At 42.5% G+C, this 26381-nt stretch overlaps 1 protein-coding gene and 1 long non-coding RNA gene across 3 annotated transcripts in view; one reads left to right on the plus strand and one right to left on the minus strand.

Moving 5' to 3' along the window:
* Positions 1-24507, minus strand: part of alcama (activated leukocyte cell adhesion molecule a) — a 64300-nt gene extending 39793 nt beyond the window's left edge. The window contains exon 1 of the mRNA XM_035748413.2: positions 24253-24507. Coding sequence (XP_035604306.1) covers positions 24253-24310 — 58 coding nt within the window. The 5' untranslated portion in view covers positions 24311-24507. The remainder of the gene's footprint in view (positions 1-24252) is intronic.
* Positions 1-26381, plus strand: part of LOC118366069 (uncharacterized) — a 232255-nt gene that overhangs the window by 192990 nt on the left and 12884 nt on the right. The window lies entirely within an intron of this gene.

Consider the following 26381-nt stretch of genomic DNA (forward strand, 5'->3'; position numbering starts at 1 on the left):
GTTGTGCAGGTGTGCGAATAATTAAAGGAAGATAATTCCGCCTTCAGGTGTTCAAGGAGTGTGAAAAAAAACAACAGCTTGGTGTGAGGCGAACATTTACATTTACCTGTCAAAATCAAAACATGTCTCTATGTGGAATAAGGGATTAGCTGCGTAAGGAAATTACACATTTAAAAACATTAATATTGTTCTATCAAGCACTATCACAAACAATTCTAAAAAAATCGTATTTGAAACAAGAGGCATAAGTCATGAATGGTTATAATGGCACTATAATACAATTAGTCTTCAGTAAGGTTTCTTCAAATGTGGCCAACATTACCAAACCGAGCCAAGTAGTCAAGACTACAGCATAAACTTGCAATGTAAATGTAAATGTGACCCGTTTCAGGAAACTATGCATATGTCGCAAGTCACAACTTCACAGGAGAGACATTTTAACTTTTTTTTTTTAAACATAATGCCTTCTGGAACATGTGAACTTTCATGTGCCTTAATAACAAACTTGTATACCATCTGTAAAAATGTTCAATTACAAGCCCTGTTGGTTAAGCCACAGAAAAAGAGGCCATCTTCCCACTAGCCATGATTGTATGAGATAATGAGTGGGCTGGACATGCCGAGAAAGCAGTTCAGATTGGTATGCCATATAAACTCAGCAAAAAAAGGTCCATATTTGTATGAACATAACAAGATTCAACAACTGAGACATAAACTGAACAAGTTCCACAGACATGTGACTAACAGAAATGGAATAATGTGTTCCTGAACAAAAGGGGGGTTAAAAAAAAAAGTAACAGTCATCTGGTGTGGCCACCAGCTGCATTAAGTACTGCAGTGCATCTTCTCCTTATGGACTGCACCAGATTTGCCAGTTCTTGCTATGAGATGTTACCACACTCTTCCACCAAGGCACCTGCCAACAGGTCCCAGACATTTCTGGTGGGAATGGCCCCAGCTCTCACCCTCTGATCCAACAGGTCCCAGGCGTGCTCAATGGGATTGAGATCCGGGGTCTTCGCTGACCATGGCAGAACACTGGCATTCCTGTCTTGCAGGAAATCACACACAGAATGAGCAATATGGCTGGTGGCATTGTCATGCTGGAGGATCATGTCAGGATGAGCCTGCAGGAAGGGTACCACATGAGGGAGGAGGATGTCTTCTCTGTAACGGACAGCGTTGAGATTGACTGCAATGACAACAAGCTCAGTCTGATGATGCTGTGACACACTGCCTCAGACCATGACGGACCCTCCACCTCCAAATCGATCCCACTCCAGAGAACAGGCCTCGGTGTAACGCTCATTCCTTCAACGATAAACGCGAATCCGACCATCACCCCTGGTGAGACAAAACCGCAACTCTTTGCCAATCCTGTCTGGTCCAGCGACGGTGGGTTTGTGCCCATAGGCTACGTTGTTGCTGGTGATGTCTGGTGAGGACCTGCCTTACAACAGGGCTACAAGCCCTCAGTCCAGCCTCTCTCAGCCTACAGTCTGAGCACTGATGGAAGGATTGTGCATTCCTGGTGTAACCTGGGCAGTTGTTGTTGCCATCCTGTACCTGTGCTACAGGTGTGATATTTGGATGTATCGATTCTGTGCAGGTGTTGTTACACGTGGTCTGCCACTGCGAGGGCGATCAACTGTCCGTCCTGTCTCTCTGTAGCGGCATCTCACAGTATGGACATTGCAATTTATTACCCTGGCCACATCTGCGGTCCTCATGCCTCCTTGCAGCATGCCTAAGGCACGTTCAGGCAGATGAGCAGGGACCCTGGGCATCTTTCTTTTGCTGTTTATCAGGGTCATTAGAAAGGCCTCTTTAGTGTCCTAAGTTTTCATAACTGTGATCTTAATTGCCTACCGTCTGTAAGCTGTTAGTGTCTTAACGACCATTCCACAGGTGCATGTTCATTAATTGTTTATGGTTCATTGAACATAATGGGAAACAGTGTTTACACCCTTTACAATTAAGATCTGTGAAGTTATATGGATTTTTACGAATTATCTTTGAAAGACAGGGTCCTGAAAAAGGGAGGTTTCTTTTTTTGCTGAGTTTAGAAGGTTTCTGTCTATTTTAGCTGGTCAGTCTGTGTTGGGTAATCCTGTCAAATGCTGCTTTTTTTGTATGTATTGTGTAGTGGAGCTGCACAGATAAGTGTTACTCTCCACTTTCTGGGGGATCAAGTTTTGAAATCAGTGGAATTAGAGTATGATAGCTAAAGAGATGGAGAAAACACCTGTCTCCAGATTACATCTTCAAACTAAGGGAAACTGTGGCATGGCATGGAATCCGTGACAGGGAGACACGTACATCATGTATGATTTTGTATACAGGTAAGATAGTCTAGCATTAGCTAGCCACATTTTCAGAATAATTTTGACAGAAAGTGGTTTCATAAAGTGTACTGTTAGCTAGCTAGCTAACGTTAGCTGGCTGGCTCCCTAGCTGACATTATTTGTATCCCAGAGCTGTTTGCTTCCCTAGTTAGAGCCTAATGTTAGCTAGCTAACATTGAACCATGGATGGTTATCTCCCATTAGATTCATGCAGCGGAGTAACGACACGATTTGGCACTGTTCATTGTTGTTTAACTTGCTAACGTTAGCTGGCTGGCTCGTTAGCCAGCGTTAAATGATCTTACACATTCTTTATCTAGCTAGGTAGCTACATGTCTTAAGCTAAAGTGTTCAACATGCGTTGGATATGGAAGGTGTCAGTAAACGTCTGCAAAAAGCGCAATAAAATTGTTGCCCGCAGAGCTGTTTTCATGTTATCTATAGGTACACAAATCAAGTGTGCGCTCTGAACGCGCCGAGGGCGAAACGAGATGGGTGGGGCTAAAGCTTAAGAAGGTGTGAATGATGCTGAATGAGTGTAGACAGCAGATCCCAAAACATTCAAAGGTCATTTTCTCAAAAGTGAGTTTACAAGTTTATCAACCTTCAAAGCAGAATTACTTTCCCATTGTTCCCCAACAATGCAGTGTATGATATACCATTTTGTACTACATAAGACCGAATCCAGGTGGTGAGTCACATATGTAAATAAAATGTAAATTTCTAAGGGTTTTTCCCTGTCCTCCAACACTCAAAGTAGTTTCAACCACTTTCCTTTGCATGCCGCCAATGGACTCACAGGATGCCCTCTATAATGCTGGGTCAAACCGTTCCACAAAGAGAAATCTTTCAGCAAAGGTTGCAAGACCATTACCGACATAAAGACCCTCTTCCCTGCCATGCTTTTGTTGCTGAGATCAAACTAAGAGAGAGGAGGATTGCTAAGGTTGGACACAAAATAAAAGAAACATGAGTAAATTATGGATACAAAGTACACTGAAAGCAGGTGCTTCCAAACAGGTGGGATCTTGAGTTAATTAAGCAATTAACATCTCATCAACAAGGGACATTTATAAACATTAACAGTTGCCCATTATTTTGGCTACAATGGCTAGAAGAGATCTCAGTGATGTTGAAAGAGGGTTCTCAAAGTAGCATATGGGGTTTAAATGGTGTGTGTGTGTGTGTGTGTGTGTGTGTGTGTGTGTGTGTGTGTGTGTGTGTGTGTACAGTTACCTGTATTTTCACATTTCAGTGTCCTGACACTAGTTCGGATAGACTCTAGCAAGTCAGTCAACCATCTAGCCTGCAGTCCTCTCTGTAATTACTCATATCTAACGCTCAATCCAAATTAACTTCAGAAGATCTGAAAATCCTCCTCTGGCCCCCATTTGACCATTGGCATAATGACAGCAACAAGCACCAAAGAGCTGCTGGAACTGTTGGAAATGTCCTCACCTCTTGCATTGCAGCAGACACACATAACGAGCAAGAGCTTCCCCGCCTGAGATGGAGCTGGAAATGTATCGCAAATTGGGAAATCAACGCTTTCCCACTTTTTTCCATAGCAGAGTGTGTGTTTTTTTTGTTTTTAATTATTTCACCTTTATTTAACCAGGTAGGCTAGTTGAGAACAAGTTCTCATTTACAACTGCGGCCTGGCCAATATAAAGCATAGCAGTGTGAACAGACAACAACATAGAGTTACACATGGAGTAAACAATTAACAAGTCAATAACACAGTAAAAAAGAAAGGAAAGGGGAGTCTATATACATTGTGTGCAAAAGGCATGAGGAGGTAGGCGAATAATTACAATTTAGCAGATTAACACTGGAGTGATACATGATCAGATGGTCATGTACAGGTAGAGAAACTGGTGTGCAAAAGAGCATAAAAGTAAATAAATATAAACAGTATGGGGATGAGGTAGGTAAATTGGGTGGGCTATTTACCGATAGACTATGTACAGCTGCAGCGATCGGTTAGCTGCTCAGATAGCAGATATTTGAAGTTAGTGAGGGAGATAACGGTTGAAAAGCATGCATTTGGTTTTACTAGCGTTTAAGAGCAGTTGGAGGCCACGGAAGGAGTGTTGTATGGCATTGAAGCTCGTTTGGAGGTTAGATAGCACAGTGTCCAAGGAAGGGCCAGAAGTATACAGAATGGTGTTGTCTGCGTAGAGGTGGATCAGGGAATCGCCCGCAGCAAGAGCAACATCATTGATATTTACAGAGAAAAAAGTCAGCCCGAGAATTGAACCCTGTGGCACCCCCATAGATACTGCCAGAGGACCGGACAACATGCCCTCCAATTTGACACACTGAACTGTGTCTGCAAAGTAGTTGGTGAACCAGGCAAGGCAGTCATTAGAAAAACCGAGGCTACCGAGTCTGACGATAAGAATACGGTGATTGACAGAGTCGAAAGCCTTGGCCAGGTCGATGAAGACGGCTGCACAGTACTGTCTTTTATCGATGGCGGTTATGATATCGTTTAGTACCTTGAGCGTGGCTAAGGTGCACCCATGACCGGCTCGGAAACCAAATTGCACAGTGGAGAAGGTACGGTGGGATTCGAGATGGTCAGTGACCTGTTTGTTGACTTGGGTTTCGAAGACCTTAGATAGGCAGGGCAGGATGGATATAGGTCTGTAACAGTTTGGGTCCAGGGTGTCTCCCCCTTTGAAGAGGGGGATGACTGCGGCAGCTTTCCAATCCTTGGGGATCTCAGACGATATGAAAGAGAGGTTGAACGGGCTGGTAATAGGGGTTGCGACAATGGCGGCGGATAGTTTCAGAAATAGAGGGTCCAGATTGTCAAGCCCAGCTGATTTGTACCGGTCCAGGTTTTGCAGCTCTTTCAGAACATCTGTATCTGGAATTGGGTAAAGAATAAGCTGGAGAGGCTTGGGCGAGTAGCTGCGAGGGGGGGCGGAGCTGTTGGCCGAGTTTGGAGTAGCCAGGAGGAAAGGATGGCCAGCCGTTGAGAAATGCTTGTTGACGTTTTTGATAATCATGGATTTATCGGTGGAGACCGTGTTACCTAGCCTCAGTGCAGTGGGCAGCTGGGAGGAGGTGCTCTTGTTCTCCATGGACTTTACAGTGTCCCAGAACTTTTTGGAGTTAGAGCTACAAGAATGCACTATTTCTGCCTGAAGAAGCTGGCCTTTGACTGACTGCGTGTATTGGTTCCTGACTTCCCTGAACAGTTGCATATTGCGGGGACTATTCAATGCTATTACAGTCCGCCACATGATGTTTTTGTGCTGGTCGAGGGCAGTCAGGTCTGGAGTGAACAAAGGGCTATATCTGTCCTTAGTTCTGCATTTTTTGAACGGCGCATGCTTATCTAAAATGGTGAGGAAGTTACTTTTAAAGAATGACCAGGCATCCTCAACTGTGTGTGGGCACCATCTGAAGAAGACTGCCTTGCAAGTGATCAAGCCCCGACTTATTGCTGGTAGCCGAATGGCACAGAAGGTCATGATCCCCACTGTTTGTTTAGTCTAGCCCTCATAGCCAGAGACAGGGGAGGAAAAATAACAAGGTCTATACCACAAGGGTACGAATGTTACATTTCCTCCCTCCAAATGCACAGAACCTGCCCGGTGCCCTGCATAGTGTCTGGTATTTGTCTTTTAATATGTGCACTCAACAATGTGGATGCTCATGCACACACACATGCTCACAAGCACACACCAAACACACAAAATGAACATGCGTTAATGAAAAAACTAAGACTCATTTCCTGGATGTCTTAATTTATGGGCCATGGATTTTCTGAATTCAAAATGTAGGCCTTAACACTTAAACTGCCGGGCCTCGCTACCCCCCTTACTACTACATCAATGAGCAGCCATTTGACTGCAACATTCTAAAAGTCAAACAATTATTTTATATCTGCTATCAGAAAAATTGTCCTTTGGTTGTGTTTATGAAAGACTTCGGTAATATTAGAACATGAAAAAAAATAGCTTTCAAAGAACACAACACTATTTAAATTAGTTTATGTTACTGTAGGTGATGCTGCTGCGTGCTCACACATGGGTCGCAAAGGAACACCGGTTGTGATATTTTGACAGAGCTCATCTCTTCCATTTTTATTTGGCAGACCTCAAAAAATGTGGAGACCTCAAAATCTGCTCTTTTTGATACGACACTGAACAATAATATAAAAGCAACATGCAACAATTTGAAAGGTTTTACTCAGTTTCAGTTCATATAAGGAAATCAGACAATTTAAGTAAATTCATTAGATCCTAATCTATGCATGTCACATGACTGGGAATACAGATATGCATCTGTTGGTCACAGATACAATACCTTTAAAAAGAAGGTAGGGGAGTGGATCAGAAAACCAGTCAGTATCTGAGGTGACCACCCTCTTTGCCTCATGCAGCGCAACACATCTCCTTCACATAATGTTGTCAGACTGTTGCTTGTGGCCTGTGGAATGTTGTCCCACTCCTCTTCCATGGCTGTGCGAAGTTGCTGGATATCAATGGCTGTGCGAGGTTGCTGGATCTTGGCATTTATTATGGATCCCCATTGGCTGCTGCCAATGGAGCAGCTATACTCTCCCTGTGGTTCAGACATATTAAGGCAGTTACACCATTTTAAAAACATTACAATACAATGGGATCCAGGGTGGTGCTGCTGACTTTTCTCACAGAAAACTGGATGGAAACAGTTATTGGGAGAGAAAAAAAAAAACACAAAAAAGACAGTCTTTTCTTCCTACTGTGGGAGATGCTGAAGAAGAAAGGCACTTAAAACCCGAGGCAGAGGAGGAGGACAAGGGTGGGGGAAGGATAGTGCTGAAAAAAAATGGTGTTTGCTGTAGACTGGTACCAAGCACTAGAAAGGGCCGAGTCATATAGGGTCACTGCATCAGCGCCACTCTGTCTCTACCTTTCGCCATAAATCTGGATAATGGTGAACTACTGTCAGCCACCCCCATTACCAGGACCACAATGGCTCCTGAATGATTTTCTGTTTGTTAGCTACGGATACTCCTCTTATGTTTTGAGAGGGGGTTTGATTGGTATACCACCCCCCTGGTTTGGTGCTTTACCCGTCAACAGGCATGCGCACAGATAAGGGTATAATATAGTTAATCTTCTCTAGGGTAGGGGGCAGCATTCAGAATTTTGGATGAAAAGCATGCCCAAATTAAACGGCCTGCTACTCGGGCCGTTATATGCATATAGAGACAGAAAATTCGAAAGTTTCCAAAACTGTTAAAATAGTGTCTGTGAGTACAACAGAACTGATTTGGCAGGCGAAACCCTGAGAAAAAAGCCATTCAGGAAGTATTTTCTTTTGTTGGTTTTGTAGTTTTTTATTCAATGCCATTACAGTATCCATTGACTTAGGACTCCATTTGCAGTTCCTATGCCTTCCACTAGATGTCAACAGTCTTTAGAAATAGTTCCAGGCTTGTATTCTTATGAGGGAGTAAGACCAGTCTGAATGAGTGGACCCTGACGTGTCACAGAGCTTTTTCATGCGCAATCCCAAGAGAGTGCATTTCTTGTTTACCTTTTATCTTGACAACGTTATTGTCCGGTTGAAATATTATAGATCATTTAGGCTAAAAACAACCTGAGGATTGAATATAAACATCGTTTGACATGTTTCTATGAACTTTACGGATACAATTTGGATTTGTCTGCGTTTGAGCCTGTGGATTACTGAACAAAACGGAGGTTTTTGGATATAAAGAGAGTTTATCAAACAAAAGGAACATTTATTGAGTAAATTAATGTCTTTGAGTGCAACCATAGGAAGATCAAAGGGATTAATTATCTCTCTATTTCTGAGTTTTGTAACGCTTCTGCTTGGCTGGTTACTGTTCATAATAATTTGTCAACTGGCCTATGTTCTCAAATAATGGTAAGGTATGCTTTCGCCGTAAAGCATTTTTTAAATCTGACACCATGGTTGGATTCACAAGAAGTTCATCTTTAAACCCATGCAAAATATGTTTTGTTTTCAGATTTTATAATGAGTATTTCTGTATTTGAATTTGGCGCTCTGCAATCTCACTGGATGTTGGCCAGATGGGACGCTAGCGTCCCACATACCTTAGTGAGGTTATAGTAATATAGTTTGCCAACTGCCCTGTACGGAGCTTGCATGCAGCCGGTTGTGCCTATTTCCCCAGTCTACCCTGTACGGAGATTATGCCCGCCCGGTATCCAAACATGCACGCTACCTAGTTTAAATATGAACATTACTACCACTTCAGCATAACATTTGATTAACATGTGATTTACATCATCAATATTCTGTCTGGTTGGCCTACGCGCAGCAACACTAGCATTTATTTTCTTATAGAATCAGAGCACCCTTTATAAATGTAAATACATTTGCTGAAGTTACAGAACTACTGCTGTCTGTTAAAAAAAGAATGCAGAGCTGTGGATTGTGTGTATTGCCAATAAGACATAGCCTACAGTCGGGAACGTGCAGAAAATCTGTCAGTGAACAGCATGCAGACAAAACCAGGCTTTTGCCATATTTAAAATACAATAGCCAGAAAACACAGGTTGGAAAGCAAAACGCCCCTGATGAAAAGTGAAGACTAAATATTTTTACAAACTTCCAAATAGGCCTATTGCGCAAAAAGAAGTAGGCTTTTGGCACGAGCGCATTGCCAGGAAGTGAGTGAACTGCGTATCATTGGGTGAGTCAGTGAAACTGGGAAGCTTTTCGGTGTGACAGTGTCGAAGTAGCCTGTCATTTTGATCATTAGTGCGGTATTAAAAAAATCTGCAGTCATGTAAAATTACGCAGAATTGCATGAAATGCATTTATAAAAAGGGAGAAAGAATATTTTTTAGTACAGTTTAGAAAACAGCTGGCGCGTTGAATGCTCTGATGAAGCGCGTTAGCATGCCCGGACGAAAATAAAAAGGTGAATGAGGTCACATCTTTTAGTGTTATTATGATTTTTTTTTTTTTCATTTTGAAATGCTGCCGTTTCCCAATGTTCTTGAACTTGGGATTTAATTTCAAGTTGCCGTGTTACTTTTCCCAGGACATATAAAACAACAAGGTCCACACAATAAAAAAAAATAACCAACGGTAGCAGTGAAGAGCCTCTGTCTGACACAGTGTTTTCGACGAGCACCTACTCAGACAACATCAGCTCACCCTCCTTATTTTCCATCTGGTTGGCAATACAGGTGGGGGGGGCAGTTGGACTTTAAGGGAGTCCTTTTCTCCACCGCACAGAACATCGAGAAGGTGCTGTGCTATGCATGACTAATCGGCGTGTAACAGGATATGCAAATGTACACACATACAAACATGAATGAAGTAGGAATGCTGTGGTTACTTTCATCACACCTTTAAGAGAACACACACAGATGTGACCTCCTCGGTCCTTTCCCCCTGCCCTGAGGAGTAGTAGAATACCCAGGAGTTAATTTATACTCTGCCAAGTGCAAGTTGCCTTCAAATGTCTAGGCACCAAAATGTCTGAACACTAATGCGGATCTGCAATGGGACACGTTCTGCACTTCATTTACGAGAAGAAAAAAAAAAAGTGAAACCTGAATGCTCTCCAATTACCATTCGGAGGGATGAAACAGCCTCTTATTCTTCAATGAGTGTTTGAAACTGACACAAAGGAGGATAGGAGAGTAGACAGGAGGAGGGGAAAACAAAGTTGAACACACTGAGCATTTATTTTGGTTTATCACCTCGAGAGACAGTGACATGCAAACACTCATGGCACCACGCAGATTTGTCAGGAGAGTTCGAAGCAGAGGAGCCTATATCAGGATGTGATTAATATATACCGTCCAGGTGGTGTAGAGAAAGTCGTGAGTGCCTCGATCTGGAGCTATAATTATGAACTCGATACCTAGCTACATAACCTTCCTACGATCTACCTTAGAAGCCACCCAAACAGTCTCTAAGGAGAGACATATATACTGTCTCTGTGGTGACTTCTAATTAGTCATATACACCCTGGAAACTTCTTCTCGGGCAACACTAGGGTTAGTTTGTTTGTGTGCATGCATTTAAGTGTGTGTATGTGTTTGTATGTGTACGCATGGGCATCCGCCCAGGGGAGGGGCCATAACGGGAAGGGGAGAGGGAATCGAGAGGGCCAAAGCACTCATGCTAGCGCTCCATGTTTATCTGAGTGGATATTAATGGGCAATGGGCTGCCAAGTGATGCTTTCCAGCAAACGAGCAAGAGGTGAAAGTGATTCCTGCACTGGCTGAGCGCTGAAGCCGCTGACATGTTCATCGTCAGACAGACACTGGGCCCCTGGCCAGAAGGAGGGAGATACGGGGGAGCTCAAACAGTCTACTTGACCTATCTGAGCTGTGTGCAGTTGTTAAAGAGCCTAAACAGAGCCTACATGTTGAAGAACAAGCGCTTGTCATTGCGGACAGGACTGTGGATGGTTCTCCTCAGAACTCCCACTCAGACTTCTAATCAACTCGGCAAGAAGCTCCAGCCCTTAGGACCTGACAACCGATAACAAACAAGGGACTTGAAAGACTACGGGGGAGCGGAAAAATGTGTCTGTTGGTTTCTTTTATTTTTATACCAAATTGGGTGTGGAGGGTTACTTTGAGAAATCTTCCCCTGGAGACCACATCAATCTTAGCGGAATGAAAACGGAATGAAACGTCCTGCAGAGAGAACAGGCGTCTTTTCCCTGCTTCCCTGGTAGAAGATTAGCATCGATGACCATGTCAGAATGAGATCCCACCCTGACAAAATGTACGAGCAAGGATATCACTCAGTCCCCACAGTTAGCGATTCCAAAAGCCAACCCCTGTGATCGTGCGGCCAAGGTCAAAAATCCGGACTCACACCAACGTTGACATGAGAACCACAGATTAATCAGATGACTCCCTGTATCAAATTAACTAATGGAGCTGGGGGAAAAGCAGACAATATTCGTATCTATACCCAGAAATGCAATCTCAATCTATTTCAGGGTGCGTTTGTCTGTTCACACCTCAATCTAAAAGCAAGGGCATGCTTACAGTGAGAGGTCAAATGGGAGAGGGAGGGTGTAGTGACGAGGGGAATATGACCCCTGCCCCAGACAGTGCTGTCACGGAGGCCCATAAAGGAGCCTTTGAGAGGGACGGATAAGACAAGGACGGAACAATGAGAGGTGTGTGACTGACGGAGGCCTTGCCTGGACACCATGAATGAAATCAGTATTGGGATGTGAGCGGGGTTGTCAGGGCCAGCTGATAGTTGTCCAGGCTTCAGTTCTAAGTTCAGATGCCCATCTCTGTCTGGACAAGGGGTGTTGAGGGGACAGGTGTGACTGACACTGGCCAAAGCAACCCTGTGTGTGTGTGCGCACATGTTGATGACAGAGGTCATCCAATCGCCAAAGTACCGGCACCCACCTCCCTGAATCCCCATAACCTCACACCCAACCCACGTATACAAATCCCCTACCCCAGTCCCACTGATGATAACTTATCAGGGGACAGAGGTCCATCAGAATGGGCCATCTGCTCACGCTGACAAAGACAAACCTATGGAGGCCTGGGAAAAGACCCTGGGGGACCCAGGGACCCTGGGAAAAGAGCCTCTTACCCCCCAATGCAAACTTCACATCCACATTTTAGTCATTTAGCAAAGGCTCTTATGACTTGCTTTTTTCGTACTGGTTCCCCGTGGGAATTGCAAGCACCATGCTCTACCAACCGAGCCACACGGGACTGTACTTGAGAACATGGGGAGAAAAAGCTCTGCCAACGCCCCATGAAATGGCGTGAAGGCAAAGTGGAGAGAGTTGGTGTTTCTGGTAACGAGGGGTGGGTTTATGTTCGAGCTCCCACTCTTGAATGACTCAGGGTCTATGCAAAGGCACTCCCCCAAATATAATACAAATATGCTAATGAGATGTTTATATCAAACATGCCTGAGTGAATTAAAAGAAGGACTGTTTCCCCAGCAGCCTGCGATAAATTGCAACAGGACTCACTCAAAAGTGTTGCATTTATTAAATTAGAGTGCACGTTCAAAATCTAAACAGTCTTCATTATGGGGCTTTTGTCATTGGACATTTTGCCTCAGATGCATTGACAACGTTTACATGCACACTAATAACTCGATATTAAACTGATTATGGCTGAAGGCCAAGTATGGCAAGAGTCATGTAAACACCTTCCTCTGCTTTTCTTAATTGGTGTTAAGGTCATAATCGAAGTAAGCATACACCAATTAAAACACCTGATTTTCTGAGCAATCTTTTTTTTTTAAATGGGCATATTTTTTTTATTTTATTTTACCTTTATTTAACCTTTATTTAACTAGGCAAGTCAGTTAAGAACAAATTCTTATTTTCAATGACAGCCTAGGAACAGTGGGTTAACTGCCTTGTTCAGGGGCAGAACGACAGATGTGTACCTTGTCAGCTCGGGGGTTTGAACTTGCAACCTTTTGGTTACTAGTCCAACGCTCTAACCACTAGGCTACCCTGCCGCCCCTATAAACAGCTTAAACAGCCTTTATCAAAAGTCCCTGATTTGAGATGTGTCCATGGAAACAGGATTGCAAACATTTTAAACAAACTATTATATTAACCTGACTATCCACAATAATCACATTATCGTGTGCAAGTAGCAGTACTCATTGAGTCCAAGATAAAATCCTAAAAGACACCTATACCTGATACAGGTGAGCGTCATTCCCAATGAAAGATTGTGAAAGTGAGAAGCGACATATGAATCAACCCTCGGGAAGCTGTGGGGGGGAAAAAAACAATAGTCATTGTTAGTTGATGGGAACACGTTTTAAATTCTAGGTCTGCAAACAGGATTTAGCGACGGAGCACCAGGGAGTCTGCTGCTGACCCGCCAGTGAAGAAAAACTCCCTGGAATCTTACAATGCGAGTCAAGGACAAGGAGAGCTGGGAAGATATGCTCGGAGTGTGATAACATGAGTAGTGAAGTGGCATTGAGTTCATGAATTAAAACTGGTGGCATAACAACATAGATCCAAGGTAGAGCTATATTTGATATGAAGACAACGACATTTATGCTGGATCAAAAGGGGTACTATTGGCATGCAATAATTATTGCTAACATTTTTTAGAGGAAATATAAGCCTTCACTAGCAGTAGTTCATTCTTCCTTTAGAACCATGCACAAACACACACACTCACTCACCAATATTCCCCCTTTGACCATCCATCACCTTATCTCATCACAGACCCCCGTTCTTCACTCATGCATGTCCTCAAACTGATTGCAGTATCTCCCCACAACAACGAGGCCATGTCGATTTGGTGCAGCAAAGGATTAGGTCACAGATAATAAGGTGTAAAAAAAATAACAAAGCACCTCGGCCTTTGATATGGGACTCAAACATTCTTACGCTGACCAGAATATTATTCCACGACAGAGCTGGGTCTCCCACGTCAATCAATTTGGCATCAATTTGGTATCAATTGCTAATTAAAAATATGAATGCATGCGGCGGTAGATTACTTTGTGCCACACAATGTTCTAGGGAAGATTTGCTGAAGAATACAGCATCGTTTTCTCCACGTTGGATGCAGAGTGTTTGAAGTAGTATTCTACCAACTTGAACCACCTTTGGACGAGCAGTCTCCATGTAAAGTGGTGGCACCACTTCAGTTGCTAAGAAGTATCCAAAGAAACAAAACTGACGGCATTAGCAAAAACAAGCATATCGTATCTTGGCCAAATTGGAGGATTCAGAGTGAAGTGAGCCGAACCAAAACATTTCTTGCCTTGGTGGCTGTGTGAAGACATCTGAAAGCATGAGTGTTTGGCTCTCCAATGTGTGATGACTAATAGCACCCAGCCATACACAAACAAGCACACACACACACACGCTGCAACCATTTACAGTTTTTGATGTATTGCCTCCGCCAGGACTATTTATAAGCAAACTAGCTTGGGAAGACAGGAAGACCGGCTCAGACGGGTATACTACAAAGCAAGATCAATGAGTTAGTCAGCTAACTTTGATAAAACAACCAGAAATAAACTATTGATTTTCTGGTTCATTAAGAAAGATCAACTTTGATATGCGTTTTGGTTGTTGAGTCAATTAGAACATCCCCAGTTCAAGCTTATCTTTTAACATTTTTTTTTTTCAGAATATTTGGGCAATTTAGCTGGCTAACGCATAAGTCTTGCTTTGTAGTATACCACTTTGGAGAAAAGCAGAGCCAGTTCACAGCTCTGCTCATCAATCCAGGATTCTTTGGAAAAAGATGAGGAAAACCAATGAGACTTATTTCACTGGGAGGATATTTCATGTGAAATAACCCACAAAGATAATCAAACCCCTCACTTGGAATGAAATGTGCAACGGTGGAGGTATCTATGAATCAGACAGTTTATTGCCCACAATTTCTCCTCCAGCCTTAAGCAACAGGAAAGACGGGAAAAGGAATGATTTTGTAATGGCTCGTGGCACACCCAATACTCAATATGAAATGCCCAAAGGTTTATTAGGTGTGCTTGCTGAGTAATCAATCGATCTTTCCATCTATCTATTCTTTGCCATTTAAGCTACAAGAGGTATCCTAACTTCCAATTCTTTAAAACCTTTATAAACCATAACCATCATCTACCTACTTTTTCCAACTATAAAAATCAGTCACTACCATTACAACTTATTTCACAACCATACAGTGGGGCAAAAAAAGTATTTAGTCAGCCACCAATTGTGCAAGTTCTACCACTTAAAAAGATGAGAGGCCTGTAATTATCATCACAGGTACACTTCAACTATGACAGACAAAATGAGAAAAAAAATGAGAAAATCACACTGTAGGATTTTTTATTAATTTAATTGCAAATTATGGTGGAAAATAAGTATTTGGTCAATAACAAAAGTTTCTCTATACTTTGTTATATACCCTTTGTTGGCAATGACAGAGGTCAAAAGTTTTCTAAGTCTTCACAAGGTGTCCACACACTGTTGCTGGTATTTTGGCCCATTCCTCCATGCAGATCTCCTCTAGAGCAGTGATGTTTTGGGGCTGTTGCTGGGCAACACGGACTTTCAACTCCCTCCAAAGATTTTCTATGGGGTTGAGATCTGGAGACTGGCTAGGCCACTCCAGGACCATGAAATGCTTCTTACGAAGACACTCCTTCGTTGCTCGGGCGGTGTGTTTGGGATCATTGTCATGCTGAAAGACCCAGCCTCGTTTCATCTTCAATGCCCTTGCTGATGGAAGGAGGTTTTCACTCAAAATCTCATGTTACACGGCCCCATTCATTCTTTCCTTTACACGGATCAGTCGTCCTGGTCCCTTTGCAGAAAAACAGCCCCAAAGCATGATGTTTCCACCCCCATGCTTCACAGTAGGTATTGTGTTCTTTGGATGCAACTCAGCATTCTTTGTCCTCCAAATACGATGAGTTGAGTTTTTACCAAAAAGTTATATTTTGGTTTCATCTGACCATATGACATTCTCCCAATCTTCTTCTGGATCATCCAAATGCTCTCTAGCAAACTTCAGACGGGCCTGGCACTGCAGGATTTGAGTCCCTGGCGGCGTGGTGTGTTACTGATGGTAGGCTTTGTTACTTTGGTCCCAGCTCTCTGCAGGTCATTCACTAGGTCCCCCCATGTGGTTCTGGGATTGTTGCTCACCATTCTTGTGATCATTTTGACCCCACGGGGTGAGATCTTGCGTGGAGCCCCAGATCGAGTGAGATTATCAGTGGTCTTGTATGTCTTACATTTCCTAATAATTGCTCCCAACGTTGATTTCTTCAAACGAAGCTGCTTACCTATTGCAGATTCAGTCTTCCCAGCCTGGTGCAGGTCTGAGAATGTTGTGTGGAGCAACATGTTCCTTCCAATTTGTTATCCCACGGTCGGGGCTGAACCATGCAGGGGTTTTGTGGAAAAACCAAGGTTATGGAGTTGGCGTGAGTCTTTTGCGGCACCCAGGCACTCCCATAAGAGGGCAACACAGTCAATAGCGGAGTTAATGGTTGCCATGGCCCGAAGTGGGATTGAGATCGGCAAAAGTAATCTAATTTTCCGCATTGCAAATAAGGTGCCATGCATCGTATCCAGAACACGTCCCTTTTGGCCCTGCATTTAATAACTCTGTCAGTCATTTCTCTAATGGCACTGGTACTTAAACATTCTAACAAAGACCATTTTAGTCAGAAAGTAAAAGAGGACCAGTGACATGTAAAATGCGCAACAAGATAGGAGTGCATGGCTACGATGGCAAGAATGTAGCAGTACAGGTATTTCTGGTTAGAGAACACATTTAAAGCATGACTCATGACAGGAAGGTGAAGACAATGAGGTCATCCAAGGTTCTTCCAGAAGGGTCCTAAGGTGACGACACTTATTTCATAATGCCTCTTCAGCGTGACAGGTTTACAAAACTTAAGGGTTTACTCAAAAACAGCTTAGAAACAAAACATTGTGCTCAAGACAAATGAAAAGGTTACAAAAGTGAGTGAGGCCCTGTACACACATATACAGTCTAGATAATGTAGACTTGTTTCAAGACTTGTGGCTGAATGTGCCTGGCTGCAACCCTAAAGAGACTTTCGCAACAGTAATATGACAGGATAATGAGTCACACACAGCCTCTGATAAACGCTCATTTCAGTCCAGCTATTTACAGAGACAGGACTGAGACAGGAGTTCTGAGAAAATTATGCAGCAACGATTCATCAAATTTCATGAATAATTTGACGAGAAATTCACGAGTAAATAATTTCTGACTTTGGTAAATTTTTAACACACTCATAATGAGGCCGTAACAAGCATGTGGTTTAAAAGGCGCCCACTTAATTGGCTTTCCGTGTCTTACAGACATAAGGTCTCTTGCTCAGAGAAGCGGATGTGGACAGAAGTAATCTAATTTTAACAGTCATAGAGAGAGGAACAAAAACAATTGTGTTCTAAGGTGACTTCAGACATGCTGAATTGTACCGTCTAGTCCAATCGCACCATGGCTAATTACCACGCCGATGTAAATACATTTTCTTTTAAAAAAACGTGATAAGTGTAATTTACTGGTTTTGCATTGCAATCCCCACATTTTACCAAAACATCATTTAATTTGAAAACAGAATAAACACATTGTTATCATCTTTATATCACTGTCCCAAATGATGTCACCTCAACACGCGCTCTCATTCAGACATGTACACATACACGAAGTATACAAAACATTAAGAACACCTTCCCAATATGTGACTCCTTTCAGGAAACTAGGCATATGTCGCGCATACTTTTTATTTATATATATTTTTTTAAGTATAAAGAATTGGTACTTTACCCCAATTTCGTGATATCAAATTGGTAGTTAGTCTTGTCCCATCGCAGCAACTCCCGTACAGACTGGAAGAGGCGGAAGTCATGCGTCGTCCAAAACACGACCCTGCCATTCTGCACTGTTTCTTGACACACTGCTCGCTTCACCGGAAAGACAGCCACACCAACTTTTCGGAGGAAACACCATACAACTGGCGACCGTGTCAGCGTGTATGCGTCCTGCAAACATGCGTCCCGCCCGCCACGAAAGACGCTAGAGCGTGACGTGACAAGGACATCCCAGCCGGCCAAACCCTACCCTAACCCGGACAACTGAGCCAATTGTGGTTCACCTTATGGGTCTCCCGGTCGCGGCCAGCTGCGACACAGCCCGGGATCGAACCCGAATCTGTAGTGACGCCTCAAGCACTGCGATACATTGCCTTAGACCGCTGCGCCATTCAGGAGGCAGCGCGTCACTACTTCACAGGAGAGCCATTTGAACATAAACTTTTTGGGGGCAGAAATACCTTCTGGAACATGAGAACTTTCATGTGCCTTAAACGTGTACGCCATCTGTTAATACGAATACATTTGTTAAAATTACGAGCCTAGTTGGTTTAGCCAAGGAAAAAGATGGTACCTTCCCGCTAGCCGTGATTGTCTGAGATAAATGGATGGGCTGGACATGCCGAGAGAGGAGTTCAAATTGGTCTGTCATGTAGCACGCTTCTGTCTATAACATGAGCTGGTCAGTATTTGTAGGAATTCATTTCTAACGCGGCTTTTTTTTTTAAGTGTTGCAATCCACTTTCTGGAGGACCGAGTTTTGAAATCAGTGGAATTAGAGTATGACAGCTAAGGAGATTCCGGCCTTTGATTGCAAATACGCAGAGAGAGTCGAAAAGAGAACACACTGAAGTCTATAAAAATAACCTGTCTCTGGATTACATCTTCAAACTAAGGGCATCTGTGACAGAAGGAGAAGCGTCCATCCATGTATACGGGTAAGATTGTCTGGCTAGCTACATTTTCAGATATTACACGTTTCTAATTGTCAGAAAGTCATCTTTGTTTCAAGTTAAAGCGTACTGTTAGGTAGCTACCTAATGTTACATGTATGAGCTGTGTAGTAATATGATTTGTATCTCAGAGCCATTTGCATTGCTAGTTATAGCCTAATGTTAGCTAGCTCACATTGAACCTGTTTGGTTAGCTACCTGCAGATTCATGCTGGGTAGTAACATTATGAATAGGGATTATGGGTCATTGTTTAGCTAGCCAACTACATGTCTAAACAAAAGACTCCACAATGCAACTAACCATTTCAATAGAGACATGTGTCTTACAAAGGAGTTGTTTAATCTAAATGCTTAACTGTTTCTGTACATGGAATTGTATGTTTGTTTTTTTACTATTTCTTTTCTAATCTTTACAGGAAAATGCCATCTGATGTGTGGAGATGTTTCACTGCAGCTAATGTAGAAGGAAAAGCTGTATATCTGCAAATACTGTGCCAAATCATGTGAAGAATGCAACAAAGATGCAGAATCATCTGACCAAGTGCATAAAGTTCCCTCAGCGCTCACAACAAGCAACCTCTGACAAAAGTCCCTCTACTTCTATTCGAGGTGAAAATGATGAATCAGACACCTTATCGATAGCAACAGCTCATGGTTCTCTTGAAATCAGAAGTTTTTTGACTCAATAGAGGAATGTACTCAGAAATGCTGATGAATGTCTTGCTCGAGCTGTGTATGCAACTGGTTCACCTCTGATGTTCACAGGCAATGTGCATTGGAAGAGATTTCTGAATGTTCTTCACCCAGCATCCACCCCTCCAACCAGACATGCTTTATCTACTCTTTTGCTAGATACAGAGTTCAACAGATTTCAAGTTAAGGTCAAGCAAATCATAGAGAAAGCAGACTATTGCAATCATCTCTGATGGGTGGTCAAATGTTCGTGAGCAAGGAATAATTAACATAATCATCTCCAACCAGTATTCCCCTCAACCAGTATTCTACAAGAGCACAGACACAAGGGACAACAGACACACCGGTCTCCACATTGCAGATGAGCTGAAGGCAGTCATCAATGACCTTGGCCCACAGAAGGTATTTGCACTGGTGACAGACAATGCTGCGAACATGAAGGCTGCTTGGTCTAAAGTGGAGGAGTCCTACCCTCACATCACACTCATTCGCTGTGCTGCTCATGCATTGAATCTGCTCCTCAAGGACATCATGACACTGAAAACAATGGATACACTATAAGAGAGCCAAGGAAATGGTTAGGTAAAATAGCAAACAACCGGTGCCAGTGGGCCATTGAGTTGAGCAGCTATAGCCCCATAAATGTATGTTCAGTGTAATTGGGTGCTTTAGTGATCAATGGTAATCCTCCAACCCTACCACATCAATACATTTATATTACCTGGCCTGTAATGAGCTAAAATATGCTTTTAAAAGCCTGTATGCAGGGCACTTTAAGTATCTAGCCACTGACTAGAAACTTCCATGTAGGAAGCTTTCAACTGAACTCCAGTCCTGAGTCTGGAAACGTGTGCGTCGCTGGCCTGCTGAGACTGACAACATGACATGGAACACAGAGAGAGCAGTACTGTTGACTGCCTGTCAGTCTCTCATTAGGATCAGTGTGTGGCAGGTGCCTCATTAATCCCACTCAGTTCAAGAACAGCTCATAGCAAGCTCACCCGTTGATTGACGTCTAAGACTGTGATAAACACCACTTTTTTCACTCCAGGAAGTAGTAAACGCCCTTTCCCTCCGCACGGGAGTCCATGTCCAGTTTAGATTTTGCTGATGGCTATTGATTTCCTTTTAAGTGCGTTGACAGGTCGCCCTGAGGTTTTCACAATCCAATTCTAATAACAGCAGTCCGAGAAGGTGTGTGGTGACAGCTGCAAGTAGGAAGGCTGCAAACTTTATACACTTCTGTCACTGATGGCCACAATACCTGATAAAGCACTGCGTGTGTAGGACTCAGGTGAGTCTTGCTCCCATTTAAAGCTCATCTTTCCAAATATTGCAACACACTTCAGTCCATTGTGTGATTTGAGGAGCCATGGATGAACAACCTTGCACCTTCAGAGTCCGAGAACAATACTCAGCAAACGCTGACTCTCGGTCAAAATGCTCCACCAAGAAGCACTATTAATCCAATCGCCCCCAAAACTATTTCTAAGCCTCTTCCGTACAACAGCAATGGACTGTGTGAAGAAAAATTATTATAAACTTTGAAAACATTGTTTTAATTGCCAGTTAGGCCATTGATGGAAACGGGGAGGGGAGGGCGGGGGGGGGGGGTTCCGGCTGAGCATCACCGGAACCCCCATTCTTTGACATGGCCAAAGAAATTCACTATAAAAGCCTTTGATGGCCAGGGGTTTCACTCCATGTCCCTTTTTGCCCAGAAGCAATTCAATACTCAAATCAAAATGAGGTGGCATGAAAACATGAGCACATTCCACTGCCTCCATTCTGCTGCTGGAGCCTGTATTTATTTCCCCACGGAGTCGCTTCTTGGCATGGTGGACTTAAGCAAAGCTTCGTCTCCAGAGACATGAGCAAACAAAGTGTTTCACTTCCCCATTTTGATACAGTCACATGTTCCCAGGCAGTCAAATGACATTTTACCCATGACATCACCGAAAGTAAACTTTCTGTCGCTCTGAATGGAAGACCAAAGTGCATTCCTAGTTTGCTACTGGTGAATCATGCATTTGCTCACAGGAAGGGAAGAGGGAGGGTTGCCCATGCCTCTAGTTATTCCCCTTTCCTACAAGGAACATGACATCAATAGTGGTGTTTCGACAAGATAGTGATCAAGTTGGTTGTGGTTCCCCAATTGTTTAAGAACAATGGAACAATTTGACAGGCCAGAAACTATTATTTCTAAGTCCTGTGACAGACAGCGCTTTAGGAGGGTGCTTCAAAAAGACACTAAACTTTCCAAGAGGTGCTGGGAGTTTAAGGTCAAATACCAGCACACCATCACACGAACTGCCCCAGTGATTGATGGAAACTCCCCCACTGTCCCGTTTAGCACTAATACTCAGTCATTGAATTCATCAATAAGTACATCGATGACGTCGTCCCCACAGTGACTGTACATACATACCCCAACCAGAAGCCATGGATTAGAGGCAACATCCAAACTGAGCTAAAGACTAGTGCTGCCGCTTTCAAGGAGCGGGACTAACCCGGCAGCATATAAGAAATCCCACTATGCCCTCCGACGAACCATCAAACAAATCGTCAATACAGGACTAAGATTGAATCGCACTACACCAGCTCTGACACTCGTCAGATGTGGCAGGGCTTGCAAACCATTACAGACTACAAAGGGAAGCCACCGCACATTGACTCTGTACCAGTAACTCCCTGTATATATTCTCACTATTGTTATTTTACTGCTGCTCTTTAATGACTTGTTACCTTTATTTCTTATTCTTATCCATGTTTTATTTTATTTTTTTAAAGGCATTGTTGGTTAGGGGCTCGTAAGTAAGCATTTCACTGTAAGGTTGTATTCAGCGCATGTGACTAATACAATTTGATTTGATTTCTCTTCGGTAACGGAAAACCAATGCCATTTTACATGTCTGGGCGAGGTGGCTGGCGTTACCAGCACTTTCCACCTGAGGCTAAAGCAATTGGTGGTACAGTAAAACGCAGCCGGATACCACACCCATTATCTTGTCAGCTACAACATATCACCAGCAGCCTTGTCAAGTGAAGTTTTATTCCATTACATTCAACGAGACACATCTGTGACTGTTATGCAACATATTTCCACTAACACACATCCCAAAGGAATTGTAGTTATACTTTTTTCAGTTTCAATGGAAAATGCAACCACCTCAGTGAAACAAAAAATGTCATGTCAGTCAATTGTCATTTGAACTTATAAATACTGTAAGGCACTACGCAACTCTGTAACTTAACAGATCAGGCCAGTATGCCATGAAACTTCTCAGCAACAACAACAGCAAAAAAGAAAGTACAATGACTTGACAATTTTTCGATTACTATTCTTGAGAGGCTCGACTTCAAACATCAAACAACTTCAAACATCATCCATCATGTCATCAGTGGCCTGGTGTGGCTTTCAGCATAGCTTGAATCAAACCAAAATAATTCTGGTGCCCACCTTTCATGGGTCAGTTGGTTAACCCGATAAGTCAAATGTCCAGACAACCCCCTCTCCCTTTAACAAAGAGCAGTGCTGTTAACAGCAGGAGTGTGGAATGACAGATGATGCCAATGATAAGAGATGGAAAATAGGTGCTGTAACTCTTTTTTTCACAAAACAAATGGGTTAGGACTAACGTATTCAAATGGATTCGTCTCCATGACACACCATGTTGCTGTAGTAACGTATATTCTTAAGCATTGCATTTCAATTACATCACATGCCTCATCATATTGAATGCTATTAAAAAATATATATCCTCCTTTCCAAAAACACGCACACAATGGAGATATGAACACGCACAAGTGGCCCCAACCAAAAATACCCACACTTAATAAAATGTATAAATAAGGATAAATTATCGAGATATTGAAATAAAGTTCTAAATTACATGTTGATTTGCTCACATCAACATCCCAAAGTAGGCTTGCGTTAGAACAGAGTGCGCCTATATACAAGTCTGATTGTAAAATCTTAAATGTTGATTCTTTCAGTATAACGTCATTGTTTTATCAAGGCGTATCAAAGGTGATTCGCTTATAAATTAACGTATGTTAGGCCAACTCGTTTCACTACAGTAGTGACTGACAGCACCGCTTCCCTGCGGTATCGGGTTACACATGTACAGCCATGGGAGGCTCGGGAGTCCATACATTTGTGGCGAAACCGTACATATCAGGAAAACAAGCTGCAAAGGCAAAAGTCAACACAGCGATATGGAAGACGTCCCATCGTTTTATTTCGAATTTAAAAAATAAAAAACGCACACAATTTTAAGATGTGAAACAAAACCAGTGTTCATTACAGGAGGGACAAACTTGATATTAGATGAAACCTGAGATCGAGACAAATCAGTAGATTCGCTAGCCAACTCTTGTACGTTCACAGAGCGATAGACAACAATGAATGAGAGCAGTCCACCAGGAATGAAGTCGCATTAGGCATTACTAGGTACTGTTCATGGCCCTCTAACATAACATTTAACATTCAGTCCACTTAACGGTAACGTTAATTAGACCCCACCACAAAATGTGACGAGTGTGTCTCGTTTCAGAAGTTTATTTCATCAGTCGACTGTAGCCTAGTCTACATAGGCTTCCTATACAGGCAACACACGTGCAACTCCCGCTAGTGTTCAATTGTGGTCGACTTTCTGCTATGTATCACTTTGTTTTTGGCCTAATAACGATGATTATAATAGACAATGTTTCATTTAAAAGTTCAGAAACGAAAGTGATTTTTTTTTTTAATGTAAATTAAAATTTATATTGCAATATTTTTTTAATGGTCCGACTACAAAACGTTGATTCAACGTGTGATGTGTCACTTTGGACAAAAACGTATTACACCATGTTGTTTGTGTTCAGATAGGCTACATCAAATATGAAACTTGTGTATGTGTAAATCGCTCTACATACCTTGTAGAAAAGTAGCAGCAGTGACGAGGGAAAGCAAGAACCGGCCAGTCGAATCCATCCTTCGAAAGATTTCTTCCTCTTGAATTTACCTGTGATACCCAAGAACGCTTGACGCTATAATAGTAATAAGACTTAGGTTTTTCGTTGCTTATGATCTGGTTTCTCTACACCCGAAAAGAGAAGCGCTTGATACACGTATGAATGAGCAGGTGAAAGTACGAGGGGTGTGTGTTTTGGGAGGGCTGGCTCCCATGACGAAATTGACGCTCGATGTCTTCAGCCAAGTAGTCTGAGTAAAATACTAGCATGGAAAGAAACGTACCTGTTTATAACGTCGTAACGAGTCCTGCAAAACATGTTAGTTCATGATGAAGCATATGTTTTTGAAAATACTTATTTAGCAAGCTAGCTGACTACCTCAAATTAGCCAGCTATCTAGCTTTATGGGTGTTTTACAAGTTCATACTCGTGTCACTTCGTGCTGTTTCATGTTTTTGGGACTCCTCAGAAATAGTGGATGTGAGGAATCTAGAGCATTTACTGCAAATGTAAGGTACATTTTTGTGATCTTGCTCTGCTGATATTTGCCATGCAATGCAGATAGATGAAGTATGCCTGTATGCCTATGGGTGTGGTGTGTAGCTAACGTTAGCTATGTAGCCGATCTGTGTATGGACCGTAAAACGTTTGGCACCAGAACCTAGTTATGAACCTCAGCTATCATAGCCAGTTGTATCGACTTCAAACCTGTCTGAATGGCATTAATGAAGCCTATGGATTGAGTAGAATATAATATAACTTTGTGCCAAGGATGCAACTCGTAGTTATTACCAAGCATACCCACATGTAGCCTGTACATTTAATAGTCACTGATCATGTACTCTACTTTGGTAAATAAAGGTGCAGTTCAGATATGAATGTCTGAGAGACATCATTTTTCAGTCATATCCAATATTAGGAGTTGAGGTTGACCGATTATGATTTTTCAACACCGATACCGATTATTGGAGGGCCAAAAAAAAAAGCCGATGCCGATTAATCGTCCGATTTATTTTGTTTGTAATAATGACAATTACAACAATACTTGATGAACACTTATTTTAACTTAATATAATACATCAAAATCAATTTAGCCTCAAATAAATAATGAAACATGTTCAATTTGGTTTAAATAATGCAAAAACAAAGTGTTGGAGAAGAAAGTAAAAGTGCAATATGTGCTATGTAAGAAAGCTAACATTTCAGTTCCGTGTTCAGAACATGAGAACATGAAAGCTGGTGGTTCCTTTTAACATGAGTCTTCAATGTTCCCTGGTAAGAAGTTTTAGGTTGTAGTTATTATAGGAAATATAGGACTATTTCTCTCTATACCATTTATTTCATATACCTTTACATTACATTTACATTTAAGTCATTTAGCAGACGCTCTTATCCAGAGCGACTTACAAATTGGTGCATTCACCTTATGACATCCAGTGGAACAGCCACTTTACAATAGTGCATCTAAATCTTTTAAGGGGGGGGGGATTACTTTATCCTATCCTAGGTTTGACTATTGACTATTGGATGTTCTTATAGGCACTTTAGTATTGCCAAGTGTAACAGTATAGCTTCCGTCCCTCTCCTCACTCCTCCCTGGGCTCGAACCAGCAACAACAGCCACCATCGAAGCAGCTTTACCCATGCAGAGCAAGGGGAACAACCACTGCAAGGCTCAGAGCGAGTGACGTTTGAAACGCTATTAGCACGCGCTAACTAGCTAGCCATTTCACTCCGGTTACTCCAGCCTCATCTCGGGGGTTGATAGGCTTGAAGTCATAAACAGCGCAATGCTTGACGCACCACGAAGAGCTGCTGGCAAAACACACGAAAGTGCTGTTTGAATGAATGTTTATGCGTCTGCTTCTGCCCACCACCACTCAGTCAGATACTTAGATACTTGTATACTCAGTCAGATTATATGCAAAGCACGACACGCTAGATAATATCTAGTAATATCAACCATGTGAAGTTAACTCGTGATTATGATTGATTGATTGTTTTTATAAGACAAGTTTAATGCTAGCTAGCAACTTACCTTGGCTTACTGCATTTGCGTAACAGGCAGTCAGTCTCCTTGTGGAGTGCAG

Source organism: Oncorhynchus keta, chromosome 33 (assembly GCF_023373465.1).
Source record: "Oncorhynchus keta strain PuntledgeMale-10-30-2019 chromosome 33, Oket_V2, whole genome shotgun sequence".
Classification (NCBI taxonomy): Eukaryota; Metazoa; Chordata; class Actinopteri; order Salmoniformes; family Salmonidae; genus Oncorhynchus; species Oncorhynchus keta.